Here is a 19,632-nt window from a genome sequence, read left to right on the forward strand (position 1 = left end):
GTGCAAACTTTATGTTGCTTGAAGGCTTACCAAGGCTCCCTTCCCTTCTTTTCTTCCTTCTTTCTTTCCTTCCTTTCTTCCCTACCCAGATTTGCATACATACAGTGAGAGAAAGCTGAGATGGCAGGAAAGAAAAACAGATGCCTTAATTTCAGGATGCATTCTGCTTGAACTTGCTCTGAACTTTGTAAATGCAGGACACCTGACATCATACTCATTTACAGTATGTTTATTTCTCAGTGCATTACATGAAAGGTCTTTGGTATTTGTGGGTTCTTGAATACTGTTCCCACTCTGCTCTGTAAGAAAATGCTGAATACAAAACATTCCATATACAGTAACAAAACCCATAGCAAATAAAGAGAAATAGGTATCTTGAACAATAACATAGCAATATGAAAACAGGTAAGTAACCATGCAAGAGGTGGAACAAACAGGTTGTGTTTACAACAAACATTAGAGCCTGCCATAAATTAACTCATCGTGTCAGAAGAGATTATTTATTTGTGTTCTAAGTTTAGAAACTACACGACTGCAAAATACTGCCTATGGCTGCCCTATTAAAGACCAAATGTTGTATAGCTTATTACAATGGGACCATTTGCACACATACAAAACACACTGATATAAATAAAAAGATACTGCGTAAAATAAGTAGTGAAAAAGTTAACATTTCCTTCTATGGGTGGGAATGTGCACTGTGGACAGTTATAGCACCTTTGAATTGCCTGGTTTCAAAGCAATAATGGAAACTGCAAGTAGTTTAACCCCTATATCACCAAGCACGGAATGTAATCTCGAGTAAAGCAGAAGCTGTAAACATGAAAGAGAAAGAATTTCCAATATACTGTATTAAGAAGTAATTCCAGAAGCTGATTGTCTTTTGGAAGCCTTTGTCACAGTGGTCGGGTTCATTACATTAAAACAGTTCATTGAAGAGACTGGGATTGAAAGTGAATCCCAGAGCCAAACTTTCAGGAAGCCATGTGCACCAGTTCTTGTGAGCTGGCAACTTGGATCTGCTTGTTATGGCCTGTCCCTGTTCCTATGGAAGGTGTTGGGAAAATTACTGTGGAGTGTGGTGGGAGCAGATGAGGGTTCTTCTCTCTGGTTTATTCTTATTTCCCCAGGTTGCTATCAACTCTTTACAGTAAGTGCAAATTGGATACTCTGGAGAGAAGCATTCTCCACCTCCCAGGTGTACCAGATTGCTGGTGAACGTCAGGGTGCACAAGTTGCAACGATTTTCAGTTGTGCAATGTGCTTCTGGTTAGCTCACAGCAAGGAGAATGCATTTCTACCACCAGAACTGATCCAAGTTAGAAACACACTGGCGTTCAAAGAAACATGAAGAATTTCAAAGAAGTCTTAGGAAAAAAAGGAAAAGAACACACTATGGTATTGCACAGTATGCATGTAAGATAAAGCACTAAACATTTCAATTAAAATATATTTCTAAATGAGCACGCATCCAAATAAATCCACTCTCTAAGTTACACAGACATGGCAAGATGCGTAGATGCCCAGGCTAAATGAATCTTAGTATCCTGCCTAAGATGGGAAACGTGGTTGGAGTGGTTGGCTTAGTCATGAATGCCATTAATTGCTGAGTGTGAGGCTGTGTTCACCTTCACAGCATATTTAAACTGGGACTCTACAAGAGCATGGTCCAACCATTGCGTAAGTGGTGAGGAACGAAACTCCAGGTGAGAGGCAAAGTCCAGTTGGTTTAATCCCACTATAACCAAATTAAAGATACAGTACCACGTGAAAGAGAGATACAGGAACAAAGCAAGAAGTGTGGAGAGCAAAAGCTGACATAGCTCTTAAATCAATTTAGAAAAGGCAATAATTAAAACTGTTGCAACCCAAACCTAACCAATCTTATGACTGTTGGCTTGGCAGGATTAATTGGAAACAACTTCAATTACATTTCCTTTCATCTTACCATTAATTTGTTTTAAATAATTTCTTCATTTAAAATCTGAAATCCTAGTCAGTATGAATGAAGAAAGTACTCATTAAGCTAATGCAATAGCTTGGAATTCATAAGGGCAAACTCGGAGGAAAAAACATTTCTCTTTCAATTCAATGTGAAAGCTCCAAAATGCCAGGGAAATGAAAATGCACCCATTGTTCTTTTGCTCCAGATTCAACCCTGAAGTCAGAGGACCAGTGAAATGAATTTTAATGTTTCACCTTTTCAATATTGCTTGGTTAATTCCTGAATCTGAAACCTTAATACAGCCAGTACCTCTAGCTTGCACCAGTCTGATCAGCATACATGTTTAGCTTGGTCTGTGATTTCTCCTCAGCTATTTATGTAGCTGTACAGCAGTAGAAGCTTCTCCATGTGGACAGTTTTCTCTGTTACTTGTTAAGCATCAACTTATGCTATTTTGCCCATTTTGAGAAGGATGGTTGGATTTCTAGGGAACGGGGCCAAACGAACCCATTTGGCAAACCCAGTTATTCTAAAGTAGCCTTTATCCTGTTCATTTCTGAAAATACAATGCCCTTCAGAGGTAACGTTTGGGTGTTATGATGTCTCTGTGTGTTTACAATATATGCAAAAGGTCAATTTAATGCGTGGTCAATGGGCTGGCAAAACTCCTTCATTTTAAGGTTCATTTCCAGTATAGAATGTTTGTGTTTTTACCTTAGAAAGGTCACTTTGGATGATGAGGATTCCTGAATGCATGGACCATACATACATACGTTGGTTTCTACAAAAGCTTTTGACAAAAAGTAGTTGTAGCACTACTGCTTGCCTCTTTCAGATAGCTATATACCTTGCACTAGGAAGCAGACAGAATGCAACAAATGTTTGTGACTGATGTGTTAAGATGACAAACACAATTTGCTCACTTTTGTTCTGGTCTAAAGGTAAAAATTTGACAGAAGAGTGATAAATGTATATACATATACACCTAAGTAAAAACAGTACCATTGGTTGTGTCGATCAGTCTTACCATTTCTAACAAAATTCAACATCTACGTGAATGGCTTGTCTAATTGGATTTGCACAGAAGGTGTAAGAGATTCATTGGTCACTGAAGGGCAGGTTCAGCCTCTTCACCTTGAATGCTGGGACTTTTGTCAAAAAGTTATTGCAAATAATAGAATGATTTTGTATTTAGCTTCTGAGTGCAGGATAACCTCCTGTCAAGACTAATCCCAGAGTGTGATTTGCTGTTACACTGTCTGGGGATTCAAGTAGCAAAGATTCTCCCATAGAATAAAAAAACCCATGGTAATGCTTTCCCTTATTGATGTTTCTTAACTCTACATTTTCTGATAATAGTTATTGGTGTTACCAAATTTTCTCTGTATGTATGTGCAAAATGAACACAGCATGGTAAAACTCCATTGCATCTGCTCTAAATTTTCACAGAAACAGTCAGATCTCATTGAAGTCAGTGGACACTATCAACATTTTCATCAAAAGTCCTTTCACTAATACAATTAATGCCATTCACATGCGATCTGCAACATGTAGATTTTGATGCTGAATTCTGAACAGTAATCAGAATTTTCAGATGAACAGTTTAAAACGTTCCTGGAATTTTCCAATTTGTTCTTTGCTTTAGAGAAATCCTTGCAGATAAGAATGCTTTAAAGGCTTATGAAAGTGTTACCTTCAACTGAGAGTCAGCTTGACACCACTGCATGAAACAAAAGCAGATGCCACCAACTACACTGAAGGACAAGGTTAAGGTTTGGCTTTGAGCCTAGTTGGGATTGATTATGTCAGCCAGTTAAGCAGGGCTTTACCGAGTGACTTTCAAGGGCTGTGGGGAACAAGGGAATGATTAAACTCTGGAGACATATTCAGGAGGTGTCATTGCTATGGACAGCTTCCAAGGGTACATGACATCTGGTATTCCAAAGGCAAAATAACAAATCAAGAAAAGTGTCCATACGACCCTCTCCAAGCTCTGGGTAAGGTACTCCCTGCAATAAGGGCATAGCATTGGCCAGGTAAGCAAATCTAACTGCCAATACTAGAGCTTCCCACTCACTTCATTTGCACTCTGTAATTAAGCACTGGGATACTGTATCTTTAACTGGGACGAGCAGGGAGAAGACAGAGATGCTCCTACTTCATCCGACTGCTTCTCCTTTTGGCTTCACTGTCATCCAGCAGTGAAGAGAGGATCTGGTAGGCTTGAGGCTGCTGAGGTCCCCCACGCTTGATCTTGATGCTGCTTCGCAGAGGAGAACCCGGGATCACGTCTTGTCCAGAGCCTGGCTCAATGGAAGATAAAGAGTCTGTAAGGAGAGAAAGTCACGGGAAAGCACTATTTAAAAGGGGAGGCTAAGGAAAGACTGAATGGGCCTTTCTGAATTCCTCTTCTGGAAGAAGTGTCGTCCCTCCTGCTGTCTTTCTGTCCACCACGAAGTCATGTTTGCTGCCATCATATTACTCCAATATTTAGCCCTGTCTGAACTTTGGAGTAAATACTAGTACTGCAAGCAACACAGCAGCTCTTGTTCCTATTTGTCACCTCATTTATAAAAACACTGCTCTGTTATTGATCACAATTTGCCTTGGGCTGCAATGGCTACTCAGCATTGCCCACAGACTCCTGTTACTGAAGGACAAAGCATTAGCAAGGAGTCACACAGAAGTGATGTTCCTGGGGATAGAGGTACCATTTCACTCCTTGTGAAGGTGGACATCTTTTCTGAAAGGAGTTAATGAAAAGCTTGATTCACCCTAGGCTACAGCCACATTAGCCATGAAGCTGGGAATAAATATTAGCTGTCTGTTCTCCCAGCATGCTTCATGTTAACACACACGTCCTCTTCCTACAGCATCCTGCTTTACAGAGCTAGATGTGCTTTGACTACGGCCACTATTCAATTTTCCCAGCAGTCAGCAGCAGATGCTGCCAATGCAATGCTGCCTCATCACTTGGAATGCCTTGCTTTCATCCTTTTACCTTCCGAGAGGGATGTTTGTTTGCTCATTTCCCTGCCAAGTGTTCAACCTCACACAACAGACCCCCAGCCTTGGTTCATTCACTTGAGGCAGCACTTCTATGCCAAGGGAGCAATTGACTTCAGGATTTGTGCCGTGTTCGCTGCAAGCACGAGCTGCCAAACAGTTTGGGCTTTCCTGTGTCCTGCTGGGCTGCTCTCCACTGTGTGCTGGGCCAGATAATCTCCCACTGCCCCCCCACTGCAGAGAAGAGGTTTGTTTGCTGGTATGTTTTGCCTTGTTGCTTGGGTGGCTGTGGTTTTGAAACCATGAAGTTTCCTGGGAAAATGAGAGCATGCGATTGGCATTTCTGCGTGGGTCTCTGAACTGGATAGAATTGAGCTACCCAGGAACCTGGGGTAAGATTTGTGACACTTCCACTGGGAAAACTACCAGATGGTTGGTGCTGGGTGACTTAGAGCTGCATGGTGCCCTTCACTGCAAGGGAGGTCTGTGCTCAAGGAAGCCCTGCTTTGTTGCATTATGTCTTTCTCCATTTTTTTCTTTTTCTTTTTAAAGCATATTCACGAACAGAGATGAACATAATAGCATAAGGAAAACACGCTTCACTTTCTAAGTTCTTTTTCTAAGTAGTATTTTTGTAGAGTCTAAGTATGTCTTAATGGAACTGTTTCAAAAAAACAGAATGAAAATATAATTCTCTGTTACTGGATAAAAAGGGAAATATTTATATGAAGTCATGCAACATAGGTGTTTAAACATAGTTTTTAAATGCTGTGCAATTAAAAATCATCTACTTTTGCTGATGTAGTTACATTGGTATAGAGTATAACAGATACAAATAACTCATGTCCCTCCCAGGCAATAGCAGAAAACACGTTTATGACAGTAAAAATGGCTTGCTAAAATGCTGCTGAAATGCTAAACAGAGAACATGTAAAACTGAGAAACCAGGCAGTTCTGCAGTGGCAAATTTTGTGTGTATTCTCTAGTTCATGCTCCATTGTCTATACAAGTTTGTAGAGCTGATTTTTTTGCTTTACAGTAAAAGCGGAGATGCAAAGTAAAAGATCATGGAGGATCAGACCCCATGTCCTGTATCTGTGACATTCACTGGGCTGTAGTTACAGACAGGATTCCTCCCAGAAGACCAGGCAGGTAGGCATGGATTGCTACGTAAGGAGCCTAATGGGGATCTTCCTGGCACTGTCACCAGGTTAAAGCAAACAAGCATAAAAATATCTCTTGTTGGTCTATAAAATCCCGTGAAAACATGAAGCAAACTAAGATTAATGCAGAGGTAAGGTCAGGATGACTGCAGCTAAAATCATGGGTTCGTGATTCATGATTTCCCAAAGCTCGTGCTGCTGCCTGTTGCTTTTGGAATTAGTGCTTTGAGCCTCTAAAAGGTACATCTCCATTGAACAGTGAGGATGGTGTAGAGACCCAAGCCTGTTCAGCCATACAGTGGAGCACTACACACCAACACTATTTTGGCTTTGAAGTGCCCAACAGCATTTTCATTTTAGCAGACTGCTGGCTGCAGGAGTGGTTTGCGGGCTTTCAAAGCCTATTGCACTACTGCTTTAAGTCATCTGGAACTTCTAGATAGTTAAACTAAGCATTTGCCATATAAATATCCAAAAGTCACTTCAGAATAGAAGTGGATGTTGATCTGAGGGAAGGTGTGGTAGCAGCTCCATTTAAAAGCAGGGCCAAGAATGAAGTTCCATGGCCAAGCAAGGCCATGTAAGGTTCCTAATTGATCTAGTTAAGAAATATTCAGCTCAGTGTCATGGACCAGCCTTGTGTCTCACAGCCTGAGATAGTAGATTCAACCAGTATTTTGCTTCTGCTGTGTTTCAGTTGGGAAGAAATTGGCACAGCAACTTTTGGCAGCTCTGAGAGAATTGATCCTCAAATACCACCAAGGGAGAAGTCTGATCTGTGATGACTACACAACCCCACAATCTGGTTAAGGGAAGAAAGCAGTCATAAAGGGATGATGCCACACATTGCACCCATGATGGGAGAGCAAACAGCCTCAATAGAAAATATAAATTCTATTTAGAGGAACACGTGAGACTTTCTTTAAATCTGATTGTGAAAATAGGTTTGGTGTCAGTTGTAATAATGAGAACTTCATGGATCATTCATTTTTTTGGGTAACATTGGCAGAGACTTAGAACACTGGGAGGACATCTAATCATCAGGCAGCTTCCTGAACAGAGACCCAGTTGTATAGAAAAGAAAACTTCAGCGAGGCTTACCATGAATTCCTATCATGTGCTCTAGAATCAAGACCCTCTCAGCTAAAATCTTCAGAGCTTCTCGAAGTTGTTGAACACCTTCCCCCTGCAAGACAGAAAAGCAAACCAACAGTGCTAAATATTTGCAAAACAGGCTTCTTGTACATAATGTTGGCTTGGTAATGCCAAACTGTGCAGTGTAAATATTTAACAAGAGAAGTCATAAAAACATGAGATAAGCTGCAAGAGTAAAGTTGGAATGCAGGAGAAATCTCTAAAGAAAATCTCCTCGGTTATACCCTACATTTGCAGAGCCTCTGACTAAGCCAAACCTTTCACTTTGGTTCCTGCTTCTACAGTGAGCCAAACCCAGGGAGTATATTCCTGTCAAAATATGTTATGTTATGCAGCTTATGTTAATAACTGTACTGTACTACCTGGAGAACAGGTTTTGCTCTTGCCTGACGTTTACTCTGAACGCCATTGAGTTTCTTGGACTTTCTCTTCATTGGGACACCAGAAAAGCGAGAGGGTTGGCAAGCCTCATCTTGCTTCTGCCTTATAAAATAAACTGAAACAGTGGCACATGTGCTCATCCTGATGGACTTGAGCCAGCAGTGTGTGCTTGGAGGCCAACAGTACTGTGGGCTGTATCAAAAGAGGAGTGGCCAGCAGGGAGAGGGAGGTGGTTGTCCCTCTCTACTCTGCCCTCATGAGGCCCCAGCTGGAATACTGCATCCAGGTCTGGGACCCCCATCATAGGAAAAACGGGGAGCTTCTGAAAAGGGTCCAGAGGATGGCCACAAAGATGATCAGAGGGCTGGAGCACCTCTCCTGTGAAGATGGGCTGAAGGAGCTGGGCTTGTTCAATTCAGGGAAGAGAAGGCTGCAGGGTGACTTCATTACAGCCTTCCAGTATTTAAATGCAGATTATAAACAGGAGGGTAGTCAACTTTTTACATGGATAGGTAGTGACAGAACAAGGAGGGATGGTTTTAAACTAGAGGGAAGAGTTAGATTAGATGCTGGGGAGACGTTTTTCACTGAGAGGGTAGTGAGGTGCTGGCACAGGCTGCCCAGATTGGTTTTGAATGCCCCAACCCTAGAGGTGATTAAGGCCAGGTTGGATGGGGCCCTGGGATCTGATCCAGTACTTGATCTTGTGGCTGGCAACACTGCCTGCAGCAGGGGGGCTGGAACTTGATGATCCTTAAGCTCCCTTCCAACCCAAGCCATTCTCTGAGTCTATGACTTCGTTCTGCCTCTCACCAAGCTCTGAGGCTGGCCACAGGTAGTCTTTTCTTACCTTGTAGCAGCTTTGTGTGGGAGAATAACATCTGGGGGCTGAGGAGGTGTTCAGCATGCAGGAGGGCAGCTGACAACATGGCCAACAGACCACTAAGACCTGGCTTTCTAGCATGCAGTATGTTGTATACCAAGATTCATCTCTTCTGCTGCCCTTTTAACTGCTGACAGGAGCCTTGCCCCTCACAAACCGAAAGGAATATGATTAGAAGACAGTAAAGAGTTACAAAGTAAAGCAAAAACAAAACAAAACAAAACCACAGTAAAAACCCATGCTTACATCAGCACCTTTATCACCTTCCTCGCCCTTCTTGCCTGGTTCACCCTAAAACAAACAAGAAAGAGAAATTTGTCTCCATATGACCGAGGATCCTGCCCAGAATCACTTCCCTCCAATGGACCACAGTAAAGATGACTCCTGAGCTCTGCCCTAGCTCCCAGCAGCTTCCCAAGAGGTCACTGCTATTTCTCACATTGATAAACTTGGCTGGGGGTGGCCAAGCTGCACGAGGGGCTGGCTGCCATGGCCTGGACCTACAACAGATCTCAATGAACAATGTCTTAGTCCACAGCGTTGAGAAAGAAATGCTGTTCTCCTCCCCCAAACATGCAATTGTGCATCTTTGATTTACACCATAAAATTCCTCCTTTCTTCTTTCATTAATTACTCATATCATTTTCTGCCTCTGAAGATGCTCATTAAGCTTTCTGTGAGCAAAATCCCTACGTGCTGTGAACACTGGTCTGATGTTCCCCCTAACCTAAGTTCGTGCATTTCCTGAAGAACAGAAGACACAAAGAGATTAAGCCACAAGCTTAAGACAAAGCCTAACAAATGGCTGAATGAAATAGGGTGGAAATGCCTGGACTCTTCAGACTCACTGGACATCCCTGACATACTTGCAAAGCAGAGAGCGAGGATGGGATGAAGGGCTGAAGAAAAGATTGTAGGAGCTGTACAGTATGATGAGATGGAATTAAGGAAGGGTGAAGAGAAACTTCCCAGAGGAACCAGGATCTCTCTGAATGCTGCCAGTCAAGACACCCAACTTGTTCCACTCACTTTCAGCCAAACTTCAACTCTGTTTGCACTCTAGCCATACGTGCCTATGCAGACATCGCCTGAGTGCACTGGTTCAGCTACTGCCAAAAAATCATTTGGCCAAGTCTCTTAATCTCATTAAAGGTTTTCCAGCTCAGCTTGGCAGATCAAGGTGCAAGAGGACACCGAGAGCAGCTGATGTACCTTGGGTTAACAGTGCCCTTTGAGCTCTGGTAGTGCCAGGAACCTCACAGGGCAGGGAAGAGGTTCTGTCTGCCAGACTTTGGCTAGAGGGGATCTGCAAATACTGCACATCTCCTCCATTGGCATGTTGCCTTCCTGATCACTGCTCTCCACCTCTGACCTGTTAACAGGACTTTGTCAGCAGTCCTTTCCTGCAGTGTACTTTATGCCATTGACTGCCCTGTTGACAAAAGACCATTAGCAGAAGATGGCTGGTAAGGCTGCAGACATAGATGCTACCTTGCTTTGCACTGTGCAGTTAGGGCTTCCCATTAGGCAAACACTATCAACAGAACAACTGAACTTAGAGCAAGTAACCTCCTCTCCTAAAAAAAATCAATGGGAATCTGGCTGCTCTGTGATACTTCTGGCTCTAGAAGGAAGACTCACAGCTGCAAGACACCAACTCCATTCCTTGAGCCACCCAAGGTGGAGAAAGCCTATGGGATCACTCTGACACACTCCACATTTCAGTGCTATGTTTCGCATTCCATTTGCAGAGGAATACTTAAGGTAAGGACTCTCGTTGAGCAAATCTCTGAGCTGGAGTCAGTTGACCTGAGCATTGTATCTGAGAGCTGGCTGAACCAGCTGCAGACCAGCTCGGTGTTTTTATGGTACCAGGCAGGTACCAAACCCAACTGAGTCTCGTACACACCCGCAAGTACATCACTTACAGGAAATCCCTTAATGCCCCTCTCTCCAGTCAGACCTGCTTGCCCCTGTGGGAAATAAAGTAAGTGTCATTAGGAGACGTTTTTCCATTTGACAAGAACACAGTGTCATTTTTTACTAGTGGAATTAAGATGGCTTAATGAAAAACCTTACACTTGGGATAATAAGAAGAAATTCCTTTCCCTTGACATTATCACTTAGAGACAGCAAAAGGGGGTCATGGTTTTCTGTCAAGCATCAGCTCCAAATCCCATCACACTTCAGGGACACTCAGTTAAATACTGAGCTACTCCACTCGGTACCCTCTCCATAAGATGATTACCAATTTCTTGAACTTTACAGCAGTCAGTTATATTATAGCAGGAAGGAATTTGGCTGGAGATTCGTTTCTCACAAAGACAGAGCATTCTTCTCTCTAGTAAAACAGACAGGCTGATGCTGCCCCAGACAGCAAACAGAGCCCAGGACTCCCACAGAGCACTGATTTAATCTGCCTCCTGCTCCACACACACGTCCCCGCGTTAACTCCAGCAGCTACTGATCAAACCCACACACAGTATTTTGGTTGATTTGTTTCTTTTTCCTGCTGTGCTGATTTTCACATTGTTCTCTGTGCTTTCTTTCTTTCTTTTTGGCTAAACTAAAACATTTTGGAACCGTATGTGTTGGTGGAATGAAACGCCATCAAATTCAACATCTTTTTAGTCCCTGTTTTCCTCTGCAGCTCTGGTTGCCCACCCCAGAACATGCTGGAGCAGAGCACAATCCCTAACTAGGAGAAAAGCTATAGATTATTTCATGAGAGAGCAGGGGCAGGGCAAAGGGAGGCAAAATTTAAAAGCATCTTAAGAAATCTATTGATGAAACAGCCACACACTGAAACAGGCTCTTTTCCCTAAACATAAACAGAAACAAACCCATCCTTTTGTTCCTCAAAAATCATCTAGCTGGCGGCAGCTTTTTGTAGCATTTGCCAAAAAGGGAGAGCTGCTTTGTTACTCTGTCCATCCCACTGCTGCTTTGTAGAACACAAATGGGCCTAGGGCATCTCAAAACATTACTGTGGAGACCTGTGCAATGCACAGCCAGACAGCATCAGACAAAGGCCCACACTGACACAGAGAGCGCCAGGAGGAAGCCCAGTTTGTCAGGTGCTCTGAGCATCTTCAAAGGGAAATGCTTGGATTCTGCACTGGAAGGAGCAAGGGATGTGAAAAAAGCACAGGCAAGCAGCAAACCACAGAGAGGAGACATAACAACACACTAGAAATACATAAACAGACTGTTCTCGGTGTCCAGGGGGAACAGAAAAGGATGTTATCAGCTTAAAGGGGATCAAAGGATATTTAGGTTGGATGTTAGAAATATCTTTTATCCCAGGCCCTCAAGAGCTGTACCTCTGCAGACTGCCTGCGGATGATGTGACGCATCCCTCGCTGGCACTCGTTAAGAATTAGATGAACAGAGACTGATCATGAGTGGCACACACAAATGTGCCATCGAGGGGATGTGCTCAGACTGCTTCAGGTCTCTTTCTACATCTGTTCTTTCGGAGATTAAGCAGGAAGAATGTATAATAACATTTTCTCATACCTCAACAGATATTGTCAACCCTCCTCTGCTTTTCTTTGCAGCTGCACAGCTCCTCCGCTCCGTGTAAAGCCAGCCCTAATTTGTATCCACCAAACCCCAAATTGCAGCATGTAGTTGTCAAAACCAGCATTCAAATCCACACTCACAAAAGACAAAAAGCTCACAGAACGTCCTACAGAAATTCTGCCAGAAAAAGCGATCAGCTCTGCTTTCCATGCTAAGAAAGAAAGGGCAGGAAACAGCATTTTTCTATTTAGGAAAGCATTGTGTATTTGAAAATCTCATTTGTCCCAAACCTAGAAGGAGAGGTACAGCTCTGAATATATACGAGGAAGGAATGAGATCAGAGTCTCAAGCATTTGTACTGAACATGGACAGCTTTTGTTTCAGAGGAAGTGCAGAAACACTCTTAGCAATATGACCAGCCACAAACTAAAGCACCGTGTTCAGGGAATCATTGAGGAAGAGCTCTTACCAGTTTCCTGGATGGAAATTAGACACCTTGTTAAATGGCACGCGTCCTTCTTTTCTTTTTAAACTGGAAGTTAGCATTTAATGGCAACAAGCTGTAGTGGCTAGCCTGTACTGAAATTACAGTTACGGTTTCACTCTTTATTAGAACTTTAGGCTCAGAAATGCATTAGAGTCTAATCTATTAGTAAAGCCAATAAATGCCCAAAGTGGGTGACCTGCATAAGATGCTCTCTTTCAGGTGGTTTCTTATGTAAGAATGGGGACCAAGAACCCATAAAATGGGCAAAGATGCTCAAATAAATACGAGTTTTTTGAAAGCATATCTACTCCAACTCTCAGATATCCCCTTCTCTTTCATGTGAAGTCCCTCAGGAGAACATGAAACAACCCACCTGGGCCTTGCACAGCCTGGACAGAGGAACATAAGTATTTCACTAGTTATTCTCATGAATTCAAAAAGTCACCAAATAGGAGTTAACCAATTTGTATTTGCCTTTTTTAGCACCTTTGGTCACCCCTCTGTTTTTTTGGAGTACTGAGCAGAAAAAAAGGAGAAAAGGAGATGCACGTCATCTACAGCTACCTACCTGCAGGCAGTGACCTCCAACGTGATGGTAAAAGTGGCACTTGGAAGAGAATTTGTTCCCCACAGCTGCAGCACAAGAGCATGCCTATACAGCCACCACTGCAGATATCTTTTTCTTTTTTTCCTAACACGTGCCAGCCAACATTTTTCTTCTCTCTTTCTTTAATTCTTTGACCTTTCCACAGTAGGCTCTCAGTAACATTCCACTGTCCATCTGCACCCACTTCCACATTTTGCAGATCTAACTGCTCAATGCTTGCACCATGTACTAAGATCTCTGGTGATTTTGTGTCCCTACTGCTTCTCAGAAGCAATTTCAAAGACCGTGGCCTTTTGGAGAGTAAGCTTCACAGAAACAGCTGTAGGCCAAACTGCCATCTGAAACCCTTCCTTAAATGCTGGTGTGGGGATCTGACATGGATATATCCTTGTTAAGATTTTTCTCTGTTCGTTCCTAAATTTCATCTGTGTGCAAATAATATTCCAACAGCCCTTCTTGCTACAGTTATTATCATTTGACATAACCCATTGAGGACTGAGGTATAGCAAACTTTCTAAATAAATTAAGAGCATCACTTGACCTGGGGAACAACTTTGGTTCAGGAGAAGTCTGATGAGCTTTTACTGCATTACCATCACAGATGGAAGTCATCAGAACATCTAAAACAGTCCACACTAAAGAGCTTTGGTTGGCAGAAGAAGGCTGGCCTCTGCCAGGTTTAACATTCCAAGTATTTATTACCTCTATCTCCTTAGGGAACACCAGACACTATGTAAGTTATTCAGTCTTTTATCTGTATGGGAAACCTTCATCTTGTTGGTTAGTTTTGGGTTTTTTTTTGCAAAAGACTTAGAAATTCTACATTTAAAATTGGTCATGGCTGCAGTCCCACAGAATCTGAAAGAGCTGCATAAATTTCTAAGGCATTCACCCAGATCTCGCTGGGAATCCCTCCACATACGTAAAACCTTACCCTCTCTCCTCGGTCTCCTTTGGAGCCTTTGGGCCCAGGTTGTCCTGGAGAGCCTGGTAAGCCCTAGAAGAGATGCATGACAAGAAGAATTCAGTTTCTATTGCACATCCATTATGAAGATATAGCCAATACATTTCCCAGTGATCCTCAGCTTCTGTAAACCCCATATATGCATTAAGTGGCTAGGCTGGATTCTTGTTTGCCCTCAAGCAATAACAATGGAAGCTCTTTTTGCAGATACCTTAAGCCCTATATTTTCTACATATCCCTCTTTTTAGTTCTCTTAATGAACTGCATGCTGCTGATATAACATTTTGTGAAGGGTCAATGTGACAGGATAGTTCTTGTTCTCAGTGACTGAGAAGAAATTAACAAATAGATGGTATGGTTAGCCTAAAAATCCCCACTGCTTTCCCCCCTCTTCATAATTGCCTCAGTGGGTAGCATGAGTAACCATACATACCTGAAAATTAATTGGATTGTGTAGTGGAAATTATTTTGAAGCGATTCACTCACCCTAATAAACAATTTTCAAATTAAGCCCAATCTCTACTAATAATTTTGCTCCCTGGGTTGAGTAAATCTATAAAGCAAATCACCAATGGTTATGAAGGGTGTTGTCTCCAGACTTCTACTAATTGAACTGCTCTGCAGAAATTGATCCAAATTCTTAAATTACCCACCCAGTGAAGCCACAGTGAGAAAGCAGGCAGGAAGAGAACACCACTGTTTGTTTCTATTTACCATGTCAGCTCCACATGACCGTATGCAAGATGCTTTTTTCCACCTGAAGTAACTTGAACTTGAAGTCCTTGGAGACTGCAGCACAAGGAACCCCAGCTCCACTTCAGGCAGCTGCTGCTTCACGCTGACTTGTTTAACAGCAGGCCCCACTACCCACCACCTCTCAGCATCCAGTGAAATGGGCTTTCTAGCACAGCTGCCAGGAACCTCAGCCTGTAGTTAAGTGGCCCAACAAGGTCAGGCCTTAGTGTTTCAAGGGACAGTGGGAGGAACGCTCTCCCAGTTTCAGGATTTTGAAGGACTAATGGAGAAGCACTCTCTCAGCTTCATCTGGGAGGCAGCCCTGCTCACCATTATCACGTTGCTCCGTGCCTGCAGTCAGTCCAACCAGCTCACCACCAACTTGTGCAAGATGGCAGCTTAGCTACACCACCTCTGTATCCACAAAAGATGCAGAGATTCAAGCGTGATAGAGGAGGTTAACCAGGGCTGGCAAGCAAGGTAGGGCACAGACCAGATTTGGCCTTATGTCAAAAAGCAGCGTGAACAAAGCTCAAGTGTCCATAGGTGACCTCTGCACCTGACAGCTCTGTACATTCGACTTCAGTGCGTGTTTGCAGAGGGATGCTCAAGGAACACTGAATTAAACAAGTCTCTTGTTAAAAATAAAAAATTTATAATGCCTACTGCATGTGAAAAAGCCAGACTCTATTAAAGAACCTATTTATGAATTGTGAATTACCTTATATTTAATCACGTTAAACTGCAACTGTCGTTTGGCTGCCAAACTTCCCACTGTGTTCATATCTATCTGGAGTTTCTCACCGCTCTCCAGAGCATTCACTAATTGAAATGATTCTGCTACACTGGCAAAATTTCACTAACTTGCTCTCATTGCTTCTTCAAAGTGATTAATAAATACATAGTAGAAGTCTCCTTTCTCTAATTTCCAGCAATCCCAAACCTGTCATATCAGGATCTAAGTCACATCCGTTGTCTAAATTACTTAAACTTTCTCTCTCTTCTGTACTCCTCAGTTACTTTTATCTCTTTAATTCAAGTAAGATACCTAATATAGAAATATTTGTTGTCACTGGTTTGCCTCTACAGTAGGAAACATTCATCCCAAACTGGAGTCCTGTTTTATCAGCCAACCACCATCTGCAGCAGTTTGGCCACTCATTATTCATCATAACCTTCATTTTTTCAACTTCTTTTTTCATCCATGTGGCTATTTTGCCCTTCCACCATAAAACATTCTTTTGACTGAGTTTACAATTCCCCATAATTATCCTCCCCTCCACAATTTTGGTATCAATATCTAATGAATCAAACTGATTAGAATTTGTGAAGTTTCCTGAATGGAAAGTGCTATTTCCAATAAATTAGGATGAAGAAATTCACCTTGGTGAACTGGTGAATTCTCAATGACACATTTTTCCTCTTTTATGTGTTCCACAGGAAATGCAGTGTTTTTCTATCACAATGTTAGTAAAGCCCACGTCAAATCCTTTGCATCAACTCAGGCTACGGTGAAATGTTTTGACACAGTAGCAGCAAGATATGTTGTTATGATTGAGGGAAAACCTGGAAAGTAGAACCATTTCAACTTCTTAACCCAGTTCATATAAAATAGTTCTCCTCTTTCTGAAATAAGAAGATGCTCCACACCTACCCCCCAACTCTGCCCCTCAGCCCAAAGCAGGAAAACCCTTACTTGTGATCCAGGGACTCCGATAGGTCCTGGAGGCCCTTTGGGTCCCGATGCACCCGGTGGTCCTGGTGGGAATCATCAGTTGAGACAATGTTAAGGAGACTTAGAAGGCTCTTAAATTTCAAACATACGCGTTTCCTTTTATTGTTCTACTTCATCTCCAGTGGGTGAGAGCCATTCATTGATCACAAGACTGCAGCATAAGTACTACATCATGCACTGGATTCTTGGACACCCATATCCTAATATCACACGTGCCTTAGGGAAGCTCTTAGAGCTCGGGGAGGAAAAAAAAGGTGAAAATAGGCAGGAAGGATGACAGCAAGGTGCTGCAAAATAACAGCTCTGAAGAAATCTTAAGCTAGATCCATGAAACATCAGAGCAGACTGCTGTTTTAGAAATGGAGGAAGTCCTGCAGGTGGCCAGGGAAGTCTGCAAGTCTGCATGAGTCAGTCTCTGGTGCTGATGAACACAAAGGAGACAGAGGTTGGACGTAGCCAGAACGAGAAGCCAACTGTGGCAAAGCAAAGCACTCTTTTGTTCTTTGCACGCTCGCTTCAGTAGCAAAAAAGTTCTTTTTAAGTCTGTATCACAGAAGAGGCCATTTCCAGGACATGTTAAACACTGCCTGAACAGGTCAAATTGTTTTACAGTCACAGAACAAATTCATTACTTTTGGAAAGATAATTATATCCCAACTGCAGCTGTTAAATTGTACCTGGAAATGAGAGACAGGATATTTGCTTAGTCTGAATTTAGTAATACTCCTCTCTGCTTTGGTTGTCAAAACCCTTGAGATGAAACAACGCAGACACCATGTACAAAGTACAGCTGAATTAGCCTCAATCATTAATGCACCATACAAATGCTTAAGTCGGAGAATAAAGGAACTGAAGGATAAATTAAAGGCCCTCATAATGAAAGGAAAAGTTTTCTGCAACTGATGTGAGTTCGCTCCTAAATATGTATCATACTGGGACATGCTGATGTTTGCAGGAATATTATCATTTAATCCACCTATCAGCACTGAGAAACAAAAGATTTGCTACTGAATTTTGGTCCCAGATTCTGATGTCAGTTATATAGGTGCAAATCTGGAGTAGCTCAAACCATCTCCAAAGTGTGCAGAGATATCACTGAGAACAGCTGGTCAGATCCTGCTCAGTAGTGCTCTACAGCAACCAGACAGGATTGCACCAGCAGTGAGAACAGCTCTGCTCCCACAGAGGAATTCAAAGGGCAACCCACTCTTAAAGGCACTCTTCAATTATTCCCTTCTCAGAGTATGTCCTCTCAAAGCAGCAAAGAAACATTAGAAGTCTCAAGAAAAATCTGCCTCTATAAACAGATAAGAACTAGTTACTTAGAATCATAGCATCATAGAATCATAGAATCACCAAGGTTGGAAAAGACCTAAAAGATCACCCAGTCCAACCGTTCACCTATTCCCAATAGCTCCCACTAAACCATGTCCCTCAACACAACATCCAGCCTTTCCTTGAACACCCCCAGGGATGGTGACTCCACCACCTCCCTGGGCAGTCCATTCCTGTGCCTGACCACCCTTTCTGAAAAGTAATTCTTCCTCATGTCCAGCCTGAATCTCCCCTGCCGTAGCTTGAAGCCATTCCCCCTGGTCCTATCACTGATGACACGAGAGAAGAGGCCGACCCCCAGCTCACTACTGCCTCCCTTCAGGAAGTTATAGAGAGCAGTGAGGTCTCCCCTGAGCCTCCTCTTCTCCAGGCTGAACATTCCCAGCTCCTTCAGCCTCTCCTCATATGGCCTGTGTTCCAGACTTCTTGCCATCCTACCCACTACCCATGGCTGAACAGCCCTTCCACTGAGGACCACGTGCTTTCCCCGCAGGCATCCCACAGCACACTTCCTCTCCTTGCTCCTTTGCTCCTCTTCCCTATCACTACAGCTTTGCAGCTCAACTGAGTGCATTACCTGGGGGTCCCACAGGGCCCGGTGCTCCCCGTGGTCCTGGCAGGCCAGCCATGATGGTATCTATGACGGTGGAAGCCAACTGGGGTTCTCCATCTGTGTTAAAAAGCAGAACAGTCAGTGCCCCTGCAGCAAGAGCCGCCCAGTCCCAGGACTTTCTCTCCAAAACCCTCTGGCGCCTGTTGCTGGTGAAGGGCAGGCAGAGCTTCTGGATGCAAGATCTGGACTCCAGGAGCAATCCAAGAGCATAGGCTGTATCCCCCAGATCTCATCCCATCTCTTCTAAGCCCTGAAGAATCGTCCTTTCTGTCCAAAAACTGGTGTTCCTGCACACCCATATTGTATTACCTTTGGAATGCTGAAGCAGTTTAAAAGTAGCTCTGCACTGTACAGCAATAATTATTTTAGCTTGTGCAGGTCTGGGGAACGGGTGGAGATGGGAGCAGAGCAGGGAGAGGGAAGCCATTAGCAGAAACTGGAGTAATGTTGTGCTTTTGCACATCTTTCTTAGTCGTCTCCTGTTGGGAGTAAAGCTCGTCACTCTGTAGCTGTCACATCTTTGAACCACTGGGCTTTCGGTTGTAAACTGAAGAGAAAAAAAAACAACTACATATGAAAGAAAAGCACCTCTTTTTCTTGCAAAACCACCATCAACCAGTCTGTTCCCCACAGACCTACATTGCAGCATGCCAGCAGTCCGTGGGGTACATGTACAGCAGCATCTTTCACCCTGAGCATCCCACAGCACTGCTTGACAGTGTGGAAACCAAGGCATGAAAATTCCACAACTGGCAAAGACACCAATTACACAAAGCAAGGAAGGGAACCCCCAGGTCTTGATGCTATGAAGATTCACAATCCATTCCCCTGGCCAGCGCTATAGAGCCAACAGCAGGTTTCCTGATTATGCCTGGAGATCTTGACTCTCTGTCAACCCTCTGAGAAGTCCACATTTTCCACATTTGGAGGCCACCAGAATGAAGAATGCCCATCTCTTTCTTCCTGCCCACGGTCTCAAACACCCTTTCACCCATCCCTTTAACTCATTATGCTGAAATTCTGGAGAACTTTTTGCAGGTGTAAAACTCTGCAGGTGGCTCAGTGCTCTACTGATGACAACATCAAATAATACCAGGA

At 43.2% G+C, this 19,632-nt stretch overlaps 1 protein-coding gene and 1 long non-coding RNA gene across 9 annotated transcripts in view; one reads left to right on the forward strand and one right to left on the reverse strand.

Annotated features, from left to right (window-relative positions):
- Nucleotides 1–214: 214 nt before the first annotated feature.
- The window catches only part of COL26A1 (collagen type XXVI alpha 1 chain), a 158,692-nt gene continuing 139,274 nt past the window's right edge, over nucleotides 215–19,632 (reverse strand). For 4 of the 8 annotated variants that reach the window (XM_052688862.1, XM_052688858.1, XM_052688860.1 and 1 more), the window contains 7 exons: nucleotides 18,499–18,591; nucleotides 16,548–16,609; nucleotides 14,087–14,149; nucleotides 10,462–10,506; nucleotides 8,780–8,824; nucleotides 7,216–7,300; nucleotides 215–4,272 (listed from right to left, as the gene is read on the reverse strand). In XM_052688862.1, coding sequence (XP_052544822.1) covers nucleotides 4,100–4,272; nucleotides 7,216–7,300; nucleotides 8,780–8,824; nucleotides 10,462–10,506; nucleotides 14,087–14,149; nucleotides 16,548–16,609; nucleotides 18,499–18,591 — 566 coding nt within the window. In that variant the 3' untranslated portion in view covers nucleotides 215–4,099. The remainder of the gene's footprint in view (nucleotides 4,273–7,215; nucleotides 7,301–8,779; nucleotides 8,825–10,461; nucleotides 10,507–14,086; nucleotides 14,150–16,547; nucleotides 16,610–18,498; nucleotides 18,592–19,632) is intronic. The other 4 variants (XM_052688859.1, XM_052688861.1, XM_052688864.1 and 1 more) reach the window with 4 other exon arrangements.
- On the forward strand, nucleotides 4,267–16,451 carry LOC128083524 (uncharacterized). Its single transcript, XR_008208093.1, has 3 exons — nucleotides 4,267–5,343; nucleotides 6,812–10,297; nucleotides 13,029–16,451. It is a non-coding gene; the product is annotated as an uncharacterized LOC128083524 (long non-coding RNA).

This window comes from Tympanuchus pallidicinctus, unplaced genomic scaffold (assembly GCF_026119805.1).
Source record: "Tympanuchus pallidicinctus isolate F22 unplaced genomic scaffold, pur_lepc_1.0 scaffold24, whole genome shotgun sequence".
Taxonomy (NCBI): domain Eukaryota; kingdom Metazoa; phylum Chordata; class Aves; order Galliformes; family Phasianidae; genus Tympanuchus; species Tympanuchus pallidicinctus.